We start from the raw sequence: 24,305 nt of genomic DNA on the forward strand, positions 1-24,305 counted from the left end.
CTAGCTCCTCCCTATATAGGGGCCGGTTCTTTGTTTCTTTGTCCCTGCCTACAGGAGCGAATTGGGAGGAGCTAACCCAGTATACAGGATGTTACGACCCTGGCTGCTGGGAAATATTTCCCACCACCTGTGACGATGGTGGGACAGAAACAAGGGTCTCCCAGGAGCTCTCATAGCATGGCCAGGTTCATTACAGAGAATTCAGTCCTTCAAATAACCTTTGGCTTTTTAAGGGAATAATGTTTGATAAAGATGTGCGGTGAGCCTTTGTCTCAGATGGATTTCAACCTATATAGGAAGGCTGCCTTGCAATAAGGACATTCTGAGCTTGGGGGGATGAGCTGCACAAAGCTACACTGGTGGAGCAATTATGCCCCACATGTTTCAATATAGGATCTGTTTCTAGCTGCAGTCTAGCATAAGAAGCTGCCTTATGCTGCTCAGTCTATTCGTCCATCTAACTCAGTATTGTCAGCTCTGACTGGCGGTGGCTCTCCAGGGTTTGGGGCAGGATTTTATCCTACCCCATCTGGAGAGCCTACCTGGTAGACTCCCATTCATGCACTAACCAGGTCAGAATCTGCCTAACTTCTGAAATCAAACAAGATCAAGCATATTCAAGCTGGCACACAATGTTTTTGTCTTAGCTTGGGTTGCATACATGTAGTCCTCAGGTGTGTGTGTGTGTGTGTTTTAAATGAAAATTTGCCAGTCAGCTGTTTGGGAAGGGGGTGGGGTAACAGAGAGCCCTTTTACTTTCTGTTTGTACAGTGATGAATTTTTAATCCCTTGCTGTAATTTGGTTTTTAAAACCTTTTTTAAAAAATGTTTACATTGTAAAATGTTTTGAGAGCAATAGCTCCAAGAGCAGTGGGTGAAGAATGGGTAATAGCATTGTGTGCCCCCCTCCCATTAATAACTAAAACTTCACATATCAAATAGGACCCTCACTACCTATTTGAAATATATCTTGGCCCAAGAGAGACTTGATCTTTAATCAAGCATTGTTTAAATTGCTAAATCATATGTTGCTTAGAACTGGTAATCCCCAATTTACAAAATGTGAGAAATGGATAATTATGCACCTGATTTAATAGGAGCTTTTAAAATCATTAGCTACATATGTTAATCCTTTCATTTCCTTCATCAAAAATCCCCCAAGCCTCATTATGCAAGGTACTATATTTCATCCAAAATATTACAGAAATAAAAATATGCATTTTAATACTTTTTAAAAAAATCTCCTTTCGCATGCGTAATGATATAGTGACATGAAATATGAAAATCCCTTGATGGCATAATACAAAAACATAGGGAAGCGGAAGAAGCAAGAAAAGCAGATATTTGAATGAATCACACTTAGACAGTCAGGTGTAGCCTAACGTTGAACTCCCAGATTTTGCTGTTGTTATTTGTCATCATGTCAGCTTTGACTTATGGTGACCCTGTAAATGAGAAACTTCCATAATCCTTGGCAATCAGCGACCCTGTTCTAGTTCTAGCAATGCAAACTCATTGCCATGACTTCCTTCATCAATTTTTTGATGTGGTCTTCCTCTTTTCCTAGTGCCTTTCACTTTATCAAGTATTACCATCTTTCCCAATGAGTCATGTTATGATATAGCTGAAGTACAACTCATTCGGTTTCTAGTGAGATTTCAGGCTTGATTTGCCCTGGGACTCATTTGTTTGCCATTTCAACAGTCCATAGAATCTGCTACTCTTTTTCCTGTCTAGCATAAAGTAGTTTTTTGGATTACCTTTACTTCTAGATAACACAGTCTTTTCCAAGGAATAGTCCAGAAAGTCATAAGATTATTGTCCCACACAGCCTAGCTGCCTAAGGTGACTCAAGGTTCTAAAATGGTCTGTATCCGACAATTAGGGCATACATTATGGCCCCTAAAGAGAGATGCAAAATTAAAGTGATTATATCCCCCCCCCACCAAATTGAAAACATTTTTTCCTTACAAGTAGCTATTGTGTGTCCCATATGTTATGTTTGCAGAAAGTCCCTGGAATCCATGTAATGTTGCTTTGCAGTTCAGATCTGGGCTAGTAGTTAGCTACACCTAGTGTAGCCTACTTCAACAAGAGACTTTCCAATAGTGGATAATTGGTCCCTTGTCTCACCCACCAAAAAATGCAGATTAAGAGAATGCATGTTGTAGATAAAATATGAGTGTAATGGTGTATGTAGTGATGAGTTTTTACACAGTTCCTCTGGTTTAGAAAGAAAACAAGAAATCCTAACAAGAGCAGCAACTGATTTTCCTGTGACAAATACTTTCTCAATCTGCAAAGTGTTACACAGAGGAGGAGATCATTCTGTGGGTCCCGTTCTCTGAAGTGGCCCCATGATTACAAACACACGTTTCAGATGTGAACTTGAAAGCTTTCATGGCCTGCATCCATAGTTTTTTGTGGTTTCAGGGCTATGTGGCCATGTTCTAGAAGAGTTTATTCCTGACATTTCGCCAGGATCTGTGGCTGGTATCTTGAGAGTATGTCACCAGAGAACCTGGTGTGGCTGCACTCCTCTAGTGATGCCCTGGATCTGTGGCACCATATTCATTCCTATTTTTACTTAGTTTGTGTGCACTTTGCCTGCCTAGCCCAAGTGTCATTAACCCTTGGCATTGGATCAGAAAGGCAGGGCTCTGTATCCCTGAGGCCCCCCCTGTTTCTTCTTTGTAGTTTGTAGTGATGCATAAACAGTTCAATGGCAGCAGGCATGCTACTAAAAATGCTGAGTCTTGTGGAACCATGCCTGCTATCACTTTCATTCTGGAAACTAGAGCGGCAGCAACCAGTTCTCTGGGTACTTAATACTTACCACCCCTTGAACTGTTTAAAAAACCAACAGAACTAATACAAAGGAATTGTCATCACACAGTTTCATTTTTCTTTTTTTTTTAAGAAAGGGAAATCTTCTTAGCATTACCTGGTAAGTCTGAACGTGAGAAGAGAACAACAAGTAATCATGGGAGGCGAGTTGAATCCAATGTGGTCAAGCTAATTGGACACAAAAGGGACAGAGGTTTCAGAGGAGACTTACCCAAAGTCTTTCATAGACCTATAATTACTGCTGTTGTCTGGAAAGGTAATGTGCTCCAGATTAGTGACATTTCCCCAAAGAATTAATATTGTTCTTTTTCTGCTGCATCTACCATCCATTACAATTCACTGCATGATCCCTAATTGGCTGGGATCATTTCAGGGGGCTTCAGCACAAGAAAATTGTGCCATAGGACACTAGCCCAAGGAAATAATTGTCATGAACAGAGTCAAAAGAAAAAGTTTTTTTTTAAAAAGGTAGATGTGGGCAGTATATTGGACCCCCACTTCCGAACTGATCTACCATATAAATATCCACAAACATTCAGAACAACCCTCTCCAAATTTCCCTCTGTGATTTGGAGCTGTTCACTGCAGTAATTTCCTAGGAATAAACACATGTGATCACAATTGGTGGTGCTCTTTCTACTTGTGTTAACATGTAAAACATCCTTGTGCCAAGGGGTACAAAAGGTCTTAGCATTATATCTGGTGAAACCTGCTGCACCAGGTATTATACCCATCACGCTGTTCTGTTTTATCTGAACTGATTAGAATTATGACTGAACTTAACATACTTTCACATAATATTGTACTCCTTAAGGGCATTAAAAAAAAAATAAAATAAAACTGGGCTGTAAGACTTTTGCTGGACTTGGGGAAAGGGTTGTAAATCTTTCCTTATTCCAGTCTCACATATGAGAATGAATAATTTCAGCAATATTTCCCCTGCTGCACAATAATACAGGCATTTCTGTGCATTCTCAACTGCTGTTTGCACATCTTTAGAGAAGATCGATATGTGCAAAAATACATGGGTTGTTTTTTTCAGTATATAATATGCACAACAGCCATTTTCTTGCACAGGAATCTATGTACTTTGTACAAAACAAGTTTTCAGTGCAAAAAAACATATATCTGTCCAGGAAAAGTATATTTCTACACAAATGAATTTCCCCAGACTAAGACACAAAATGAAATGAAACTCACATCTGTTCTCTTTTCCTTGGTATGGGGTATCATGAGTGTTGAGACCTCCTTTTTAAATTGAGAATCTGATCATTAGTGAGTATTCTTTACATCCCTGTCCAGTACTGGCTTAAATTGAAATGCAAGTAAACATGTTTCAGGATTTCTTCCACTAAAAACTGCTATATACATTTATTTCATGTGAAAGCATCAACTTCTCTGGTACTGTGACCTTTTTAAAAAATCTCATACTGATAGGATTACCATGCAGTGTTTGTTTCAAGTTTGTCCATTATCCCAAGGCATTCAGTGCAGCAATTAATATAGCTAAAGTTAGATTTTATTCTTGGAAGATTCTTGTTGGATTGTATGAATTCAATTTATTTGTTTAAACTTAACTCATGTTTCCTTAAAGGCTTAGGGAGGATTACACTAATTATAAACTATGGAGTGCAAATTATAAGAGTGCTGTGCTTTTGTAGTGTTCCCATGTGGCTTTCAACATGTGTTGGATTTGAACTCCCAACTATCAGCATAGCAGTTTTACTTCTTTTTTCTTTGAGTTATTTCACAAGTCTATGGGCTGGAGTATTGACTTGTCTTCTGATCATGTTACAGATGGCCTGTGTACACAACCATGGATTCCACAGAAAGAATTAAAGGATTTAAGATATCTTATACATCAGTGGTTCTCAAACTTTTTACCCTTGTGACTCCCTTTACCTCTATGTGCAGACATCACACCCCTCTTGACATAGTATATGAATAAAAATATTTTGTTTGCTTAGTGTGTATATTTTTGTTCACACATTTGTGTGTATTTTAACATTTTATAAGGAAATAGCTCTCCTCTTTCTCTTCCCTCTGGCAGAGGTTCCAAGTGCTCTCCTTGTCTTTCTTTTCCCCTCCAGGCTAGGAAAAAATTTGGGAAGCAGAGGAGGAGGAGGAGAGGGGATCAGGGTCTCCAGGTCTCGTGCCCCCTTTGAGCAAGTCTCATACCCTTCTCCCCAGGGAGTCCCGCCCCACAGTTTGAGAACATCTGGTATACATGAAAGCAGGTTTCTAGCTAGTGGTAATGTATATAGTCTAGTTTAATTGCAAATGTTTTTTTTAAAAAACAACAACAACCTCTTAACAAAATAACATAATTGCAACCAGAAGAAATTCTAAATGCAATATATACACACGAAATTAAGATTTCTATTCAGCATGATCACGAAGCTGAATGATTGGTTAGTTCTAGGTCATAATAATAAAGGGATGCTAAATAATAAAAATGGTAGACATCCTGATGATATTTAGGCTCTTCAAGAAAAACAACAGAACAATGAATTCTCTGTTCCATGCTTCTGGGAGAGTCCTCAATTTTTATGGCGAGATTGTGTATTTTAAAAGGGAACCCTGTTGCTTTGGTTCCATGTTGATATTTATTACAGCCAAAAGACATGAGTAAAAGAATAAAAGCAGTGTCAGGCAAGGTCACAGCTCAGCCTAGGTAAAAGTGTGCCAATGGGGACAAAAGGGAGGTGCAACTTTGGCAGAGCAACAACTATGAGTGTAAAGTTGTGAAATGTTGACACAGCAGTCAGAAGAGTTGGCCCTGTAGCTTTCTCAGGATATGAACTCAAATGATAGGTTCTTCCTCTCCATGTGCTAATTTATGCTTCTCACCCCTTCACCCTACAACACAAGCACTTGGAGATAGTGTACTACTCAATAAACCCAAACTGGAGCAAGTTCATTCACAAGCGCAGGTTGTATAAGAATGGATCAGTGCTAAACTCAACTTCTGCGTAAATCCAGTTAAATTTATCAGAGTTTGTTTCTGTTTAGCAATGGCTATGCAAGCCTCTGGGCACTCAGGAGAATCCAATGGCCTACTCTGAAATGGAAGTTTCAGCATAATTAAGACCATGTACACAAGGGGGGGGGGGGCTTCTGTGCATCTTGCTTCATTGACTCCTCACACTACAGCCAGTTTGCTAAAGATTTTAATCAATAGTTGACCAATATTGGTATCTAATGAAATTACTTGCATAAACTCTGAGATATTGTAGTGGTCTTGAAAATATTGGTAGGAATGAACTGCAGTGAGTCTGAAGCCCACATGCTCCATTTCGCTCCCTCTGGTATGTTGTAAAAAGGAGATCAGGATTTTGTCCTTCCATTTTTAATTAGCTCCAGCTTGTTGCTTCATTAAACCAGTTAACTATGGCAGTGTACAGACCGCCCCTTTGGGGCGGCCTGCACCCGCCCCTTTCCCCGACGGATCGGGGCCTCAGCTGCCATAGCGGCAGCCCTGAGGCCCCGTTCCACCACTTTTCCAGGCCATGGGGAAGCGGCAAAAAGCTGCTTCCCTGCGGCCTGGAAAGGGGTGTCCTTGGGGCTTCAAGCCCCAAGGACACTCCGACAGTGGTGGAGAACAAGAGAAAGGGGCTGCTCTGCTCCTTTCTCTTTTGTGTTGCTGGCACAGTCGTGTAAAGGCTGTGCCAGCGACACAAACAAAGGAAGGAGCTCCGTTTCGGAGCTCCTTCCGGTGCCACTGAAAGGGCGCCACAGGCGCCCTTCAGCAGCACCAAGATGTCACGTCTGTGCCACACCGTGTGGAGGCGACGTGGTTGTGACGTCATAATGGCAGCGCCCATGTATAATGGGCGCCACCATTACAACGTACTAGGGTTGTGGGGCACCTGGAAAGGATGCCGGCCTGTACAGCGCCTATGTTAATCTTAACGGTGGTGTGTTTGAAACCAGACTTCAAATCATAGGTTGTGAAGCTGGCATGTTTTAACGGATATTAAGACAAACTACAGTTTTAGTTCCAAAATGAAGTTTTATCTTTTTATAGTTGTAGCTAAATGACAAAATGATAGGGAGGAGTCTCTGAATTCAAAGCATAACCTGTGGCCCATTTAATATTCTTCAGCTCACTGAATGCCTCTTGTCATAAGCTAACCTACCACCACTTGCCTTCATGTGGTGAGTTGCATAAATCTGTCGAATTAAGCAAATTCACTCCAGTAACTTCAAATGAAAGAGGGTCGGAACTGAGGTATTTGAAGTGAAAATGCTGTTACTGAAGTTTTTAAACCGGCCTTATGATGCCCCTCATGCACAGCGCCATTTGGATGCTGCACATGACGGACGTCATCATGGCACATGTAGTATGGACATCCGTGTGCCAAGATGGCGCCCAAGGTGTGCGGTAGGGTTTCTGAGCGTATAAATGCTCAGCCCCCGTGCAACCCTAGTTTGGGCCCAGGCCAGTTTGTCCAGGCCCTTAGCCATGTTAGTCTGGGATATCAATATGTACAGAGATCTTGTAGCACCTTTGACACTAACTGTGCAAAAGAAGTTGTAGCCTAAGCTTTCATAGACCTAGGACTATTTTCTCAGATCCATGGCCTAAGTCTAGGTTGTAGACCTAAGTCTACGAAGGTTTATGCTACAACTTCTTCCACATGATTCCACAAAAGTACTACAAGAAACATAGTTTTTTGTGGGTTTTTCAGGTTGTGTGGCCATGTTCTTCTTGGCAAGAAGAACCAGCAAACTCTTCTAGAACATGGCCACATAGCCCAGAAACCCACAAAAAACTACGGATGCCGGCCATGAAAGCCTTCGACGTCACACTACAAGATACCTTTGCAATACTGAATCCTAGCCTGTATTTCTTAACTATACTTGAGGAAATATCTGATCCACTGAAATATCTTAACAGAATCTGAGAAATGGGCTCACTAGCCACAAGATGCTATGAACAAAATATTTAGCATTCCAATTGGTATTTTAGAGAGGTTTTAAAAATTATTTCTTTGCACTCAATGACTTTTCTCAAAAATCAAGGGCCGTTTCAAGCCATGCAGTTATCCATAATAGCATGAAATTTATTTGGGAAATGAAGCAAAGTAAAATAAATAAAAAAGCTCAGTATCATGCAGGCTTGCCGAAGCACAGCAGGCATACAAGCACTCTGATGTGCTTGTACTGTTTTCATTTGGACAGCTTTGCCAAAATAATTCTGTTTGCCATGCTTACCTTTTGGCCTTGCTAGACTCAAGAACAGTGTTATTGTTGTTTTAAGGAGCAACAACAAACCATTTTCAAATTCAGTTTAACACTTATTGCATTTGGGACCTGTGCTGTACTTTTATGTTTGAACAATCTAATATGGAAGATAGCTCTTAAGGGTCTGAATATCCATTTGCTTCCAAATGCCACAGCTATTATATACTGGTGTTCTGAAAAAATACTGTATTTTGAAAGCCAATGCATTTCTTGTTAAATTTAAAAAAAAACAAGCTTCAAGTTACTATTGGAATGTGCAGCATGATCATGTGAAAACTGATTAAAATAAATCTTGATTCAAGGGATTACTCTATAGAAGTGTGATATCATATATATATATATAGCTTGCATTTTGAATGATCCTATCCATTTGCTATAGGTTGTATCAGAGGCTGCTGGACAAGGGGTTTCTATTGATGGCAATGACACATTCAACTACTGGAACTGGCCTAATGCTGTCATCTTTGCTGCTACTGTGATTACAACTATTGGTGAGTGTTAAGCTGGCTAAGGCTTTTCTTCCCAGTCACCCACAGACCCACCCCATAAAAATCCAATATATATTAGGTTTTAAAGACATTTATTTAATTCTTAACTGAAGCATGTGATCGGTACAGCTGCACTGAGTACTATTTCTTGAGAGAAAGGTGAGGTAGAAACCTAATATATAAGTAAAAATAAGTGGATAGAAATCCAAGTTATGTTAGGGTTTAAAGAATGTGAATTATCAAAATGTGGATTAACTGAGGAAGACAACATAAAGTGGTCAATACACTTTAAAATATGCATACATACAGATAGAGAGATAGAAATTATGTCCTCTGTATATATTAAATAAGGCAGATAAGGAATCTCATTTATTCATTTTTCAACAAAGCTGATCTCCCGCCTGCCCCCATTTTTGTTTCTGAAGCATTGGAGACTGATCTTGTCCATTTGATTCATGAAAGAACTAAAACAGTGTGTAGTAGAAGGAGAAATAATGTCATACATGTGCAAAGGGATAATATACAGTCCTCCCTCTGTTCTCCCAATTTTGGAAACCACATCCCTCGCTTATGCATGAGGGATGAACGGAGGGGGAAATAATGGGATGCGTGCCCAATGGGGCTTAACTATATGTGAAACTCTGTTTTCACTGGGTGTGTGTGTGCAGAACAGATCCCCCATGAAAACAGAGGGTTGACTGTATATGCAGTATTGGAAGATGCAATTCCTAATGGCTGTTAGGAATGTTTCCCCAGTTCTGTGGTGCCTTGTGAGCCATGAGTTTTAGAGACTGTCCCTTTATGTAGAATTTTACTTTAATGAAGGAATTCCTGGAATATTATGCTGTGTTTGATAGGTTCACTATCACCAGCCTGGGATAACTAGGAATCAATGCTATGGCTAAGGAAGAAGGTTCAGAATTTTAGGGCAGCTTATTAAAATCATGAGATAAATTTGAGAGCTGAGCCAATTGGTTTTTAACTTCATTTCTATGCATGTTTCTGTCTGAGCACCATTATACTTTTAAAAGGTTTGTTTTTCACTGAAAGGGCAGCAATGGGCTAATATTAATAGAAAACAATCATAGTGTACATTTTGCTTCTTCAGGAAGGTCAGGCAGTAATGTTTTCTCTCTGCCATTACATGTTTATATGGAGCTAGGAAATCTGTTATACCATGCTTCCCACCTGTCCCCATGTACTATTCATCTAGAATCCAAGGCAAATCTGATGCCTGTGGATTGGAGCTCAAAATGTAGAAGTGAAGTGACATGAGACTGATTGTTGTGAACAAAGATTTTCAGAAGCTGTATATGTCCTGATGATGCTTTTAAAAAGTATTACAGCATTCTAAATTATAGAAATACAGACTATTATAACTATAATGTTATAGAAGTGTATATGAGAATGTTATAGATGTGTGATGTTCGTTGATGATTTGAATGTATGGATATATAGTGTATATAAATGTATAGTGTTTTAATTAGAATACTCAATAAAAATATTTAAAAAGATAAAAAGTATTACAGTAAAGAACTTCTGCAGTGTGACAAGAGTACTGTACTACAGTACAGAAACTGTGTGTATTCTAACTTCCTTTTTCTCTCAGTCATCCCACCAAACACATCCACATGCAGAGAAAGAGGACAGGGCTAATATATTTTAGAGAGCATCTCTAGAATGCTGCTTTGTGTTTTGCAGAGGTATTCATGTTGTCCCAAAAATATCTCTATGAGATACAGGAAAATATCAGAATCGTTGTTTGTTGTTTGTTCTGAGACAGAGCACACACACTGTTAGAAAACAGTCTGACCAGAGGAGATGGAAAAGAGAAGGTGGAAACCTTGCTGCTAAACCAAATAAAGCTCCATGCACCACTTGTTGCTGGTATTAGAAATACTCTGAAGAAAAGCTGACAGTCTTCTATAAACAGCTTAGCAAAAACAGGTTTAAACAGGAATATCACTGACGTAACAGGCTGTCTTCTTGCTAAGGACTTACTTAGGATATCTTCAGGATCATCCCTGCCTAAGGACTGAGAGAGTAACATGCAGTTTTGTTTCTCTCCTTCACTAGCTGGGGAATTTGGAATATGGTTGTGGAGGCAATGATGTAAACTCCCTCATAAAACCAGAGTTCAGTAGTGATGGTGCATCTAACCTGTCTCAAGCTGCATCTGCACAGCAAAAATAATACAGTCTGACACTGCTTTAATTGTCATGGCTCAATGCTATGGAATTCTGGAATTTGTAGTTTTGTGAGCTGTTTAGCCTTCTCTTTCAGAGAGCTCTGATGCCACAATAAACTACAAATCTCAAGTTTCCATAGCATTGGGCCATGGTAGTTAAAGTGGTGTTAAACTGCCTTTTTTCTTCAGTGCAGACGCACCGTCAGTCCAAAGACAGAATGCCACCTGATCACAGCTGGATGCAATGCAGAACAATCAAAGGAGGATAACACTGAATAGCAGCCAGTAAGATGATCCAGGGGCCAGCACTTCAGATAAATCAAGAAGGAAGAGAAAATCATGTCAAATCATCAATAGTGACAGGAACAGGAGATCTGAGAACCATGCAAGTGCAGGGTTATCAACTGATAGGCCTCTAAACATTTCACTAAGTATTTGCCCAAACGCTTTCAAATGCACAGCTTTAAGGACTAGAAACTTCATCTGTTTGATGATAATAATAATAATAATAATAATAATAATAATAATAATAATAATTTTATTTGTATTTTCGTGCCTCTCCCCACGGATCGTTTTAAATTTGAAAGCAGAAATACTGATGAACTTCTGTGATGAACTTACAAGCTGCAATTATAGAATCATTAGACTTGTGCATTCTGCTGATACAAGTGTCCAGGTGTTTCTGGTTACAAAAGATACGGACTGTCATATTGTCATTAGCACTAAATCTGAGGAAGTAGACCAAGTCTATGAAAGCTTATACTACAGCATCTTCTACACAGCTAGTGTCAAAGGTGCTATAAGATCCCTTTGCATACTAAGCTGTTATGTTTTACACAATACAGACAAGAGTATGGCATGAACAAGTTTTCAAAGTTTTAATAGGCTCAAATAGTAGAGGAGAATTTATGAAAAGGTATTATATTGAAATTAGCATGGATAACTTTTAACACAATGTTCTTTTTCAGGGTATGGAAATGTTGCTCCAAAGACTTCAGCTGGACGTCTTTTCTGTATATTTTATGGACTCTTTGGCGTTCCTCTCTGTTTAACGTGGATCAGTGCTTTGGGGAAGTTTTTTGGTGGACGTGCCAAGAGGTTGGGCCAGTTCCTGACAAAAAGAGGAGTAAGCCTGGTATGAAATTATTATTATTATTATTATTAATTTGTTTAACCTGCTACAAGCACAGGAAGCATGAAATTCAATAACCTTTTAAACTCAAGGTCATAGAACTACTGGAACTGCTATTGTACTTTATTTCAAAATGTTAAAGTAAAAACATGCTCTCCAAAAAATGCAGCTGATATTTGTCTTGCTCAGGGGTAAAAAAAATGGCTTGACTACATATATTAGAATTTTGTATCAGGCAAAATTAAAAACAAGGTTGTCCAATAGCCTGACATTTTGATACAAATTGGTAGTGTGTGAACTTGATTTTAAAACTTCTAAGGATATGTTTATGACAACTACCTGTAATTCACTTATCAGCATTAACTAATGTAGATTGTATAATTCAAAGATATAACCATATTAGTCTGTAGAATCAGTTTGTAGAGAGATCTTGTAGTACTTTGAGACTAACTGAAAGGAAGAAGTTGGCAGCATGAGCTTTCATAGACTTAAGTCTACTTCCTGAGATGCATTTGGTGGAGTAGAAAGCCAGGGACAGACCTATATATGCCATTAGTGTAATTATAGATTAACAGTAGCTTGAGAATGTACTTTTTCAGACACCTCAGTGGCTGTTTCCACCCAACCGTTACTGACCTTCTTTGCTCTGCTCTTCTGTATCCTTCCTCTAGTTCACTGACAATACACATACTGACGATAGAACAAACTGCTCCAATGTGTGTATTGTATGTAGAACAAGTTAATGGGTCCCAGCCTTGGGGAAAAAGCAAAATAGAGAGAGAGAGAGAGAGAGAGAGAGAGAGAGAGAAAGTGTAACTTTGGATTTCTTGCTGCAATGTTAATTGTTGCATGAGAGAATTTTAATTACTATTATTCATTCATTTATTAAAATATTTATATCCCACCAATTATCATCATGAGATTTCAGGTTGGTATAGAAATGAAATCAGTGTGAAAAGTTTATAATAATAGTGTACAAAAGAATAAACATATGTTAAAAATGCTAAGAGCAGATAGAAACTATTAACAAATTTTAAAAGTTAAAACAAGTTGTGTAGTTACAGCAGTTTAAAATCACGTATATTTGAAAAAAGTTAATTCGGTCCCACAGGCCTTAATTAAAAACAACAACATGTTTTCACTTGACAGCAGAATATTACCAACCATGCTTCCAAAGGGGGAGCATTCCACAACTGGGCTGCCACAGCATGCACTCTTCAGAATGCTAGAAGCTGGAATACTGACCAAATCTTTTTTTTACATTCAGTAATTTCCTTGCCCAGAATGGCCATCTAGTCTCATAGCATTCTGTTTCCCTCTAAATTCATGTCTTGAGGAACTTATGCTTATTCAGCCAGAAAAAGTGCACTCTGCCCTTGTAGGTTTATATAATGTCCTGCCTTGCTACTAAATAAGTTTCATGGATGAATCTTCCTTAGCTAGGGAAAGATGGTGGCACAGTTTCCTGCAAAGCTTGTTAATCATTCTGACTTGGTTGTATTATTCATCAGACCTTTGTATTGCTCTAACTGAATAGGCTAGTTTTTAAAACAAACTGTGGTGAAGGTTTGCATGGGAATTCACCATGTAATTTTTGTGTGGTGAGGTGTATGTGTGAATGAGTCTCTATGTGGGAAAGTCAGAAAGTGTTTTTTTTAAAAAAAATAGAGGAGAGATCAAAGGGTAGCCCTCAAGATAACTCTCTGATTTACAGTTACATTTAGTGAGGTTCCATTTAGTGGGATGCAGTGGCTTAGTGATTAAAATGCCAGTTCCAATGATTGTAAGGTTGGAAGGTTGGCAGTTCGAGGCTCAAGCACTGCATGATGGGATGAGCTTCTGTCACTAGTCCCAGCTTCTTCCAACCTAGCAGTTTGAAAGCATGCAAATGCAAGTAGATAAACAAAAACCACTTCTCAGTGGGAAGGTAACAGCATTCAGTGCAGTCATGCTGGCCATATGACCATGGAGTCATCTTCAGACAACACTGGCTTTTCATCTTAGTAACGGAGATGAGCACCGCCCCTACAGTCAATTATGACTAGACATTCAAGTCAAGTGAAAACCTTTACCTTTAGTGAGGTTGGTATTTCAATACAGGTGTTTCACCAAGTAAAATGATACAGCAAAGTTTTCTCAAGGATTGCTGATTTAATTCTGAACTGTGAAGCTGAAAGAATGCAGGAACTCTTCAGCCTTGTGTGTAAAAGAGGGGAGAAATGGAAATAGCTAGAAAACTAACAATTCTTCTTAAGCCTCCATTTTACTCATTTCCTTCCTTCATCTAGGCTCCATTTTTTACTTTCATGTTACAAGATAGACTAATATGTTTTATTTAAAAATTCTTAAAATGCATTAAAAGATAACTATATGATTGATTTCTCTCCCCTCCCCCTTTCATTTGTTATAGAGAAAGGCACAAATTACATGCACAGCTATTTTCATCATCTGGGGAGTCCTGGTGCATCTAGTCCTTCCTCCCTTTGTTTTTATGGTAACTGAAGGTTGGGATTATATTGAAGGCCTCTACTTCTCATTCATCACAATAACCACCATTGGATTTGGAGACTATGTTGCTGGTCAGTAAGAGCTCTGTCATCTTCACAGCTGCTAAGATTAATACTTTGCATGTTTTTCTGAAATTCTTAACAAAGCTGTACCCAGGAGTTTATTGTTTAATATGAACAGGCTATGCTACAAGAAGCTGCAGTTATGATTTATTAATATGTTTTTTTTTTAATTTATATACCGCCCTTCCATAAGATCAGGGCGGTTTACAACAATTAAAATACACAATAATCATTAAAAACCATACAAAAATTACATAAACCATACAACAAGAACAAGAACAAAAGGCCCCCAGGTTAGCCAATCCCATTGCCTGTGCGGCGGGGGGGCCTATGGGACCTTATTCGGGGAATGCTATCTGAAACAGGTAGGTCTTCAAATCCCGTCTGAATTGGGCCAGGGAGGTAGCTGAGCGGAGCTCTATGGGCAGCGTATTCCAAAGGGCCGGGGCGGTGATGGAGAAAGTCCTCCTGGAAGTGGAGACCAATCTCGCCCCGGGAACCCTAAGTAGTTGCTGCCCAGATGTTCTGAGGGTGCGGGGCGGAATGTGCGGGGAGAGGCGGTCCTTCAGGTATCCTGGGCCCAAGCCATTTTGCTGTGCATGCTTTGTGTGATCTGATGGAAGGAAGGAAGAATAGAGACATTTGATGCTGTCTCACAGCACTAATAAAATTTGATGTTCTGCTCCTTTTTTCAGTGATTTGAGTGGGCCACACCCACCCAGTGGGTGCCACACCATTTAAGCCAGAATGTTTATAAGCCCCTCATAGCCTTTAAACTTGTTATGTAACTCAGTCAAATAGCTCAGCTGTTTTGTTTAAAAGTCCTACAGTATTCATTAACTATGTGTCTGATTTTCAACTTCTCACAATTTGTCTCTAAATACAGTGCAGTTAATGGATTTTCAATGTTGCTCAACTACATTTTGTAGGAACATTTGTAGAATTGATTTATATCTGATATTGGTACCTGAGTTCAAGTATGCTAGCCCCGACCCAACATAACATTTGATTACTGAAGCTGTGCCACTGGTGCTGCATAATTCAATTTTATAGATATTTGCAGAAATTTATTTTTAACATAATGGATGTCTAATCTCATTCATGTTTTTTGCCCTTATCAGACATGAATAAAAACTGAGGTGATAAGCTTTTAAACAGTTTTGATAAGTTTCTGTATCTGTTGCCTGCATGCATATCTAAACATAGTTCTGTTATCTTTCCATGTTTTTCTTTTAGGTGTGAATCCAAATATTAGTTACCATTCTCTCTACAGATACTTTGTAGAGCTATGGATCTATCTGGGTCTGGCTTGGCTTTCCCTCTTTGTCAACTGGAAAGTCAGCATGTTTGTTGAGGTTCATAAAGCAATCAAGAAACGAAGGAAAAAAAGGAAGGAGTCCTTTGAAAATCATCCTCCTTCCAAAAAACCACTTCCAATGTCTAACTCAAAAGATGTGAACATTTTCAGCTTCCTTTCCAAGAAAGAAGAGACGTACAATGATCTCATCAAACAGATTGGAAAGAAGGCACTCAAAACAAGCAGTGACAAAATCCTGAATGCTGAACAAGTCAAACCAAGCTTACAACATACCAGTAAAGACTTCAAAGTGATGTACACAAGGAACAAATTGTTTGACTATGATGAGGTTTCCCTTGGACTTCAAAACTATCATGTTATGAGGCATTTAACTGACAAACGTGTTGGGGATAGCTCAATTGAGGGCAATGTGTTCGTAAATCAGCTGGACCGGATCAGTGAGGAAGAAGGAGAAACATGGGACTCCAGGGACTATCGACCTTTGATCTTTGAAAATGCCAATATAACATTTGTAAATGAGGATGAGGATGAAGAAGAGGACCTTTCAGATGATGAAGAAACTTCTAAGTCCTCTATGGATGATAATATGACAGAGGAACCTGAGAGCCCCCCAAAACTAGCAAAATTTCCATCCTCTGATGAATCTACCTTTACCAGTAATGAGTTAGAGGTATCTGTTCCTTATGAGCAGCTAATGAATGAGTACAACACAGTGAATACTGCAAATACGGCAACATGAGGGAATACATTTTGCTAATGGTTCCTACAAGATCATTTAATGATTTTGAACAGATGTTTGAACAGATGAGTATAAGTGAGGAGGAAGGGATATCATGAAAGGCATTTTCCACCACTGCCTTCCATTTGCAAACTGAACCCATTCAGTGCCTGGATGTTATCTGTAGATGTGTTTTTTAAAAAAATAATAATAACAATAACAATAATTAGTTTTGCTCGCTCACTGTGATTTTCAGTTCTGAAAATCTGAGGGTTATTTTAGAGAACTGGTGGTTGATGAAATCGGAAAGAAAACCCTAGAATTATTGGGCCTGTTCAGTATTTTTCTTGGAAAGAGTCAAATATCGCAGTCAATTTGGATCAAGTTGATTGCCTGACATGGCTGGTTACTGCAGTAATCCATATCTGAAAAACTGATTTCAGATAATGCCTGGGTGCAGAGTAGAAAGTATTGTTAGAATTAACATGATCACACAGTGAAGCTCTCTTTTCACCTTCCTTTTAAAGGATGCTTTGGACTGGAAGAGCCAAATGTCCTGAAGGTCAAAGTTGAGATATGTTGGTAGTACTGATTAGGGAACTTGAATTACGCTGGCTCCATTTAGTTGTGAGCTAAAGGATCATGACCAAAAATGTAACAGTACAAAAATGGTGGTATGCAGTCAGGGTACCTTCTGTTATACAAGAAATTATCTGTGGGTTAATCCTCCTGGTGATTGTGAAAAGCACATCTAAAATTCAGTAATATTGAATGGTGCAAGATGATGTGTAGAAGACAGGTTTAAAAATGAAGAAAATCACACTGACAAAACTTGTTTTTTGTGTCAGAAGTGCCCTTCCACTGTCCATGCTCTAGAGGAAATACTTGAATAAATTTCATGTGCAGTTTTATCTAAATGTTTAATTATGATGTCTGTTTGAATGACACTGTATTTTAAAATAGCAAAAATGTCATGAATATCTTAATTTTTATCTGAAGGATCTGAGAGCTGCTTTGTTCCTTGTATTCAGTGGCTCTGCTTCTAGAAAATTCTGTCATTTGCCACTCCAGTTGGTACTTTGAGTAAATAATGTTTGTTATGGCACAAATATTTTCATATACTTCTGATGTAGGTATTTTAACTGTTTTTCTAATAGAATTATTATAACTGTTTTTCTAAGCAAAACAAGTACTTTAGCTTGTTTTTACTGAACTGCTGTATAGACATAAAGGCAAAGGTATGAGAAAACCTACAAAGGTATCAGAATATAACCATGATGGCAAGGGACTTCAGCAGGTACTTGGATTTCTATTGACAAGGATTAATTGACTTTATGGTTGGTATTTCTATTAAAAAGTGACAAAATACCTATGCCTTTTAATCTATTGTAGCAGAATACAAATGTTGAAAAACCAAGTGTTCTAAGGAGCATGAACTTTCAGTGTGACCATTGAGAATCTAGCTGTAAGTAAGTCACTCCAATATTAATTTTTAATTGTATGTTGTTCTTCCTGTGGTTTCAGTCTGAAATAGAAAAAGTCTATATATGTGGAAAGCCTGGGAATGGGGGATTTCTGAGTCTAGCATAGTAAAAGAAGGCCAAGTGGAATTTTGCAATACTAATCTTGAACGACTAGGTACACTCAAAACTGTTCATATTAACTTGTGCTTGGCTTCTGAACTGTGGATTTGGCAGTATACTGCTCCCTTCATAAAAAAATACCTCTAAAAATCCATACACTCCTATTACAAACACCTCTTAGAAGGATATTTGTTATAAAAGATGGTCTCCATTCATTTCTGTTGGAAATGTTCACTATATGTGCACAAAAAAATGCAATCAAATCTAATTAATAAGGAATCCAAGCAGTTCAGTTTGCTTGTTCCTTTTTAGATGGGAGGTTACTCCACTGGACCTGTGACTATTAACATACATACATGACATGATTTTACGCACTGCCAAGTTCTAGCCCCCAAAGCTATTGTTCTTGTTCTCGGTGGGTATTATATAGAGAGAGACTAGTTCTTGGTGGCTCTTATAGAGAGAGGGAGAGGGACTGGTTCTTTACAGGCATTATTTTTACCTCTATAAAAACAATTTTTGACATCATGTAGTTTAATCAAGACTCAGAGTCTCAAAATGTCTTGCTGTGACATCAGTTACAACTATAACCAAGAGCAACAGTTATTTATAGTTGTAACTGATATAATATAACTGTGAGATAAATTTCATTGTGGATGATTCACTGAGAACTGAGCAGTCCCTAGTTTTTGTTACAAAAGTGAACACAATTTTAATGAACATAGTTCCATAAAGCTGGCATTCTGTTGTAGTGTGTCTTTCTTTAATGAGTGGCTAAAACATTTCTATCTGCACTAAAAGTGAGGTACAGAATGTTGTACAAAATGAATGTTTAATTCCTTGAATGTCTTAACAGAGTACAGAACAAAGAGTCAGTATGTGAGAGCACCTTACAATGATGGTTCTTTTTAGTGTGACTGGTGTGTTGCATGGCCCGTGTGTAGAACTGCAAACTCTCTTTTGTATTTACATATGAGGATAGTTGATATGAGCAGTTAAGAATAGGTTTAGCGCTGCTCTTTAGACATCAAATATAGGATATTTCTGCCTATGTATCATGAACAAACACTTCTCAAGGAAGCTAGGTCAATTTTTTCTTGTTTTAAACCAAGCCAAATTTGATACATGTAAGTGCAACTTATAAAGTTATTAGGTTCTGGAGCTTTACCAAGTACTTTGAAATCAAATCAATAAAGATTTGATTTGAAGTCAAAAGTCAAATCTGTAAAGATGAACTGCAAGCATCTGGATCGTTGATAATGTCTTACCCTTGAGCCATGACTTTAAGTTGCTGAAATATTAGCTGTATTTTTGTTGATGTTACTATGAAGTGTCCAGCACAAGAAGTACATGCTTAGCCTTTTTAGCTGTACAAACTGTACATCTACCCTTTTCCCTTGACCTAGCATTCATTAAAAGTTATGTCTGACTAGGATCTATCAGAGAACTGGTCTGCCTTAGTAGTATACTGATCAGAAATACTGTCTTCCCACTTTCTTTAAGTGGGGTGGGAGGAGGATTAGCTGTTAGGGGTGAAGCACAGGGGCAGGAAAAAGCAGCTTCCAGCCACTTTGGAGTTGTGGCGTTTAGATGATGCATGCCTCCAAAGTGGCTGGAAGCCATGCCAAGGCTTTGCAATGGTTCTTTGGACCATAGCAAAAAGGAGTCGGCTCATGGAAGCACTGGCAGGCCCTGGGGTTTGGACTTGCTTCTGGCCAGAGCAAACTCCGGCTGCTCCAGCCCTAAGTCAGCTTTGTTCTTCTACCTTTTACATATGATGTAATAAAGCTTGATTGCTGGGGAAGACTACTTGAAATGTTAGAAGTGCCTTTGACTGGTTTGATTTCACAGCAATCTTTTGGGATAGATTTGCATAATGTGAAACAAAGTGAAGTATAAAGTTTTAGATCACTTTTCTTTTGGAATAAAATACTAGGATTTATCAGAGTAACCATATCTGCTCCATTTCCATGTTAGATACTTTACAGAAGAGATTTTAAAAAGAAATAGATGGCTGCTAACCTTAAAAAACACCAGACTGCCAGCAGTACTCATGTGTTTGAGAGGAAAGAAAGGAAGACCCTCTTTCTTACCTATCTCAACCAAGTTTAGACTAAGAAACCCTTTCTCTTATTCTTCCCATGCATCAAACCAACCACTGTTAGTTGAAACAGAACATCCTAGCATCAGTTCAATAAATTAAGCAGCCTGTGTAATTTTCACATAGAATCATAGAATCATAGAGTTGGAAGAGACCACTAGGGCCATCCAGTCCAACCCCCTGCCATGCAGGAAATCCAATTCAAAGCATCCCTGACAGATGGCCATCCAGCCTCTGTTTAAAGACCTCCAAGGAAAGAGACTCTATCACCCTCCGGAATTAGCCAAACATGGGGTCCTTCCAAGGGCTAAGATTGTTAACAGGTTAACAGTGAGGTGGTGAACAGGTAGAGATTTCTTCTCTGAAATACACAGGTATCTTCACCACTTAATTGTAATCTTGCTGCCTGTTTATATTGAATACAAAAATGAGCCACAGACAGTGCAGTTCTGCCATAGGTTTATGTAAAAGCAGTATATCATTCCAGCTTTCCTTTTAAAGCAATATAGCAGTAAACTGGCAGAGTCATGAATCCAATATAGCAGTCCAAATCTGTTAAGCAACATTTTCAAAAGTGTTCTTTTACTTCAAAGGCATAATTGACTCTATTGCTGATGGTGGGTGTATCAGACCATGAGATAAAAACCTACTGGGATCTTGCTATTCTGAATGTGGGTTGACTCATCCATTTAGTTTATTGGCATGGTACAGGCAAAAATACTCTTATCATCTTTTGTGTCTGACTTGTGAAAGCACAAAAGCAATAGTTGACCTTAAAGGTTGTATAGCAGCTTGACTTGTTTTCATGCCTTCTAGGCTGCACTAAACATTTAAAAAGAGGACCATTGTCATTCACATGCTTCCTGAAGTGTAGAATCCGTACAATCTCATCTCTGTCACTCCATCGCATGAACAGATAATTTCTGTTTTGATCTGTTCTTTTGTTTGCCAATTGTATCACTGGAATCACTGTATGTAAATATTAGACTTTATAAAATGTAATTTATTTTAACATTTTTTTAAAATAAAAAGACTTTTTTTTAAGAAAAAAGAAATAAGTGCTTTATTATTCTTTATGTGAAACAGTGAAAGTGAAACAGCCTTAAGAAAAGTGGTATGGGCTAACTACTTGACACAAATGTTCAGCAGTAAAACATCGGTAAAATGTGAATAGTGAAGAATTCCAAAAAGCAACTCTCCATATTAGGTAAGTGGAGTTAAACATAAGGATGTACATAATACATCATGGGGTAAAACAAAATGATAATCATAAGATCAGACATATGCTGACAGGCTCTGAGCTGTGAGTGACCAAGTAGGAGTTCTTGCAAGTGGGGCGAGCAGCTTGATGAAAACATCAAACCAAATCAATATTCACTTTCTGTGCAAAAGGCAAACTATCTGGGGGCTCCATCTGCAGTGAGTCAGGCTGTTCTCAGTCTTTTGTCATACCCTCCTTTTACACAGGGCAACTTCACCAAGCCAGATCAACATCCAACCCTAAATCATGACCATAACCAGTGTGTGTCATAGAATGAAGCCTTTGGCTTGCTTCATCATAAGCCTTGTACATCTTGCTATGGACTTTTATGTGGGCCTGGAACAAAATAAGGTGTATAGATGTAGGTGTTCAACAAAGAGGCTATAGTACTGCATGCCAAGTATGGTACTGGGGATGTAGGTGCTAATTCAGTTTGGTGGTGTAAAGGTTCATTACCTCCTAGAAATATTTATATTAACCACTGTTAGAAGATGCTGAACCAAATGGCCACTATTAAAATTGGATCCAGGTGTTGATTTGGGCATCTGAGCTAACAGAAGCCCCCCACCCAATATTCATGAGGCCCCACTTTTCCCCCCCTGCACCACACTTTAAGAATTCTAAGAGGTTTTTTGACATTCCAGAAATGGATGTCACTGTCAAACACATTGCATACGTACATACAAATGCAAGTGGTGGTATCACTTTCCAAAAGAGTTTAGACAGATTATTATAAAATCCTACCCTCTTTCAATTCCTTGTGCTTGACTATCAACAAAGGAAGTGTGTGCCAAAACAATATAAGTAGTCATAGCCCCCCCCCCCCCCCCCCGCTACACACACACATAAGTTATTTGGCTCTGAACTGGAATAGGCCCCTATTTGTATAAAACTGAAGCATAGATGCATACATGGTTTCAACACACACACACCCCAATGTAATGTGCAACACAATGTGCCCTAAATATGCATTATTTGATTATGGTTTAAAAGACCTTTCTCTCTCTCTCTCTCTCTCTCTTTTTTTTTTACTGATCTGTGACTGTAATAAATTATTGATTGATTGACTGATTGCAACAAAAGAGAAGTGAAAGACATCCTTGTTGACTCAATGAATGGAAGACCTATTTAATGTCTTTAGAGAAATTCAGACATTTCAAATAGCACAAAAACCTAAAACCGAAAGAGGAATTACCAATTATTGGGCTGCTGGGTTTCCTTTCTACTTAGTTTGGATGCCTGTCTGCTGTTGTGAGGTTCCTTTCACAACTTGTTGCCTTTTCCAGTTGTGCAATGACAGCAGGCTCAACAGACTGGGTCACCTGTGGTTAACGTCACACAAATAATCACTGAGGGTGAATCTCAGAAATGGGTCAACTTTTAAAATGGAGACAAATGATTGAAGAGCTTATTAAATTCAAGTGACTCATACTCTTTCGTCACGACTCTGACTCATTTTGATTTTGAATTAATTTAGAAGCACAAACCTTTTTATAACATGTCTAGGAAATGTGGCAGCATTTGCTGCTTAAAATCATCTGCTTCTTGTGTCATTTTGCTTTCAACAAGCAAAAGCAGTGCCTTCACTATACAGATGGTCTCTCATATGTTTATGGCTTCATACCTACACCTCTTTCTATTGCCCAGTTGGTTTCTGGGTGTATAAGGAAAGATGGCTTAGAAGAGGTCATTACCTTTGTGTGGGATGGGCATTGTTTTTGTGGATAGAGGCAGGGCTACCTGTATGGATGGCTGAACTGGCAGATATTTGAACTCCTTCCTTGCTAATATTGTTTATTCCATTTGAAAATCTAATTAATGAATAAGCAACTGTAAACATATAAGATTCATAATTTTATGTTTTCAATAATAATAATAATAATAATAATAATAATAATAATAATTTTTATTTATTTCTTGCCTCTCCTCAAGGGTTGAGGCAGGATACAGCATGTTCAAATACAAAAGACAATTTAACATGAAAACATAAAACCAAAAGATAAAATACTACCGTTAAATGCACTCACATAAGTACAGTCTTAAAAAGTCATGGCTTCCTGCCAGAAGAGATGTGTCTTTAATGTTGTTATAAATGCAGGCAGCACTGTCAATTGTCCTCTCTTTTCTGGGGGTTTAATTCCACAGTCTGGGGACAGCAGACAAAAAGGTGCTCTGAGAAAATGTTGCCAGTGTAATCCTGGATGATTGAAGCAAACATTTCTCAGAGGACCTGAATGTACAGAGCAGATTCTACCGGAGGAGGCAATCCTGTAGGTAACCTGGAGACAGGCCTTGTAGGGCTGTCAAAATAATCACCAACACTTTGGACTTTGCCCGGAAACTAATGGCATCTAGTGGAGTGCTTTTAAGATTGGTATGATATGAGCGCTCCTGGATGTACCCATAATCAATCTAGTTGATAAGCCTCTCACGAGTTACCACCATTGATCCTTAATGCTGCCCTCACCCAAATATTTCTGGCTGTGGGCTTTGAAACTGTTTTGTTGTTTTTGTTCTAACACTGTGGAAGGTCTAGAACAGAGGTATTTTAGAATTTATTCTATATAACTTCTCATTCTGCACATGGAATGGGCCTCCCCTTAGAGTCCCAATTCATCTGAATCAAGCACCAAGTTAAAACACAGCTTTGGGGCTGAATGATATCATCCTGGTGTGTGTGAGTGTGAGTGTATAAGGGTTTAGATTGTTTAACTTATTAAATTATTCAACATTTAAATTATTCAGTAGCTTGAATGTATTTTTCTGTTGTTTAAACAATTTTTACTGTTTTGAATTTGAAATAGTCTCAGTTTATATTAATTATTAGCTACCCAGCCATTTTAAGATATCAG

General features: G+C 38.5%; 1 protein-coding gene across 1 annotated transcript in view; it reads left to right on the plus strand.

Annotated features, from left to right (window-relative positions):
• Positions 1–21,225, plus strand: part of KCNK5 (potassium two pore domain channel subfamily K member 5) — a 50,513-nt gene extending 29,288 nt beyond the window's left edge. Inside the window, exons 2-5 of the mRNA XM_089529587.1 lie at positions 8,474–8,585; positions 11,739–11,905; positions 14,313–14,481; positions 15,709–21,225. Coding sequence (XP_089385713.1) covers positions 8,474–8,585; positions 11,739–11,905; positions 14,313–14,481; positions 15,709–16,529 — 1,269 coding nt within the window. The 3' untranslated portion in view covers positions 16,530–21,225. The remainder of the gene's footprint in view (positions 1–8,473; positions 8,586–11,738; positions 11,906–14,312; positions 14,482–15,708) is intronic.
• The last annotated feature ends 3,080 nt before the right edge of the window (positions 21,226–24,305 follow it).

Source organism: Sceloporus occidentalis, unplaced genomic scaffold (assembly GCF_023333645.1).
Source record: "Sceloporus occidentalis isolate IW3139 unplaced genomic scaffold, rSceOcc1.0.p SCAF_6, whole genome shotgun sequence".
Taxonomy (NCBI): Eukaryota; Metazoa; Chordata; class Lepidosauria; order Squamata; family Phrynosomatidae; genus Sceloporus; species Sceloporus occidentalis.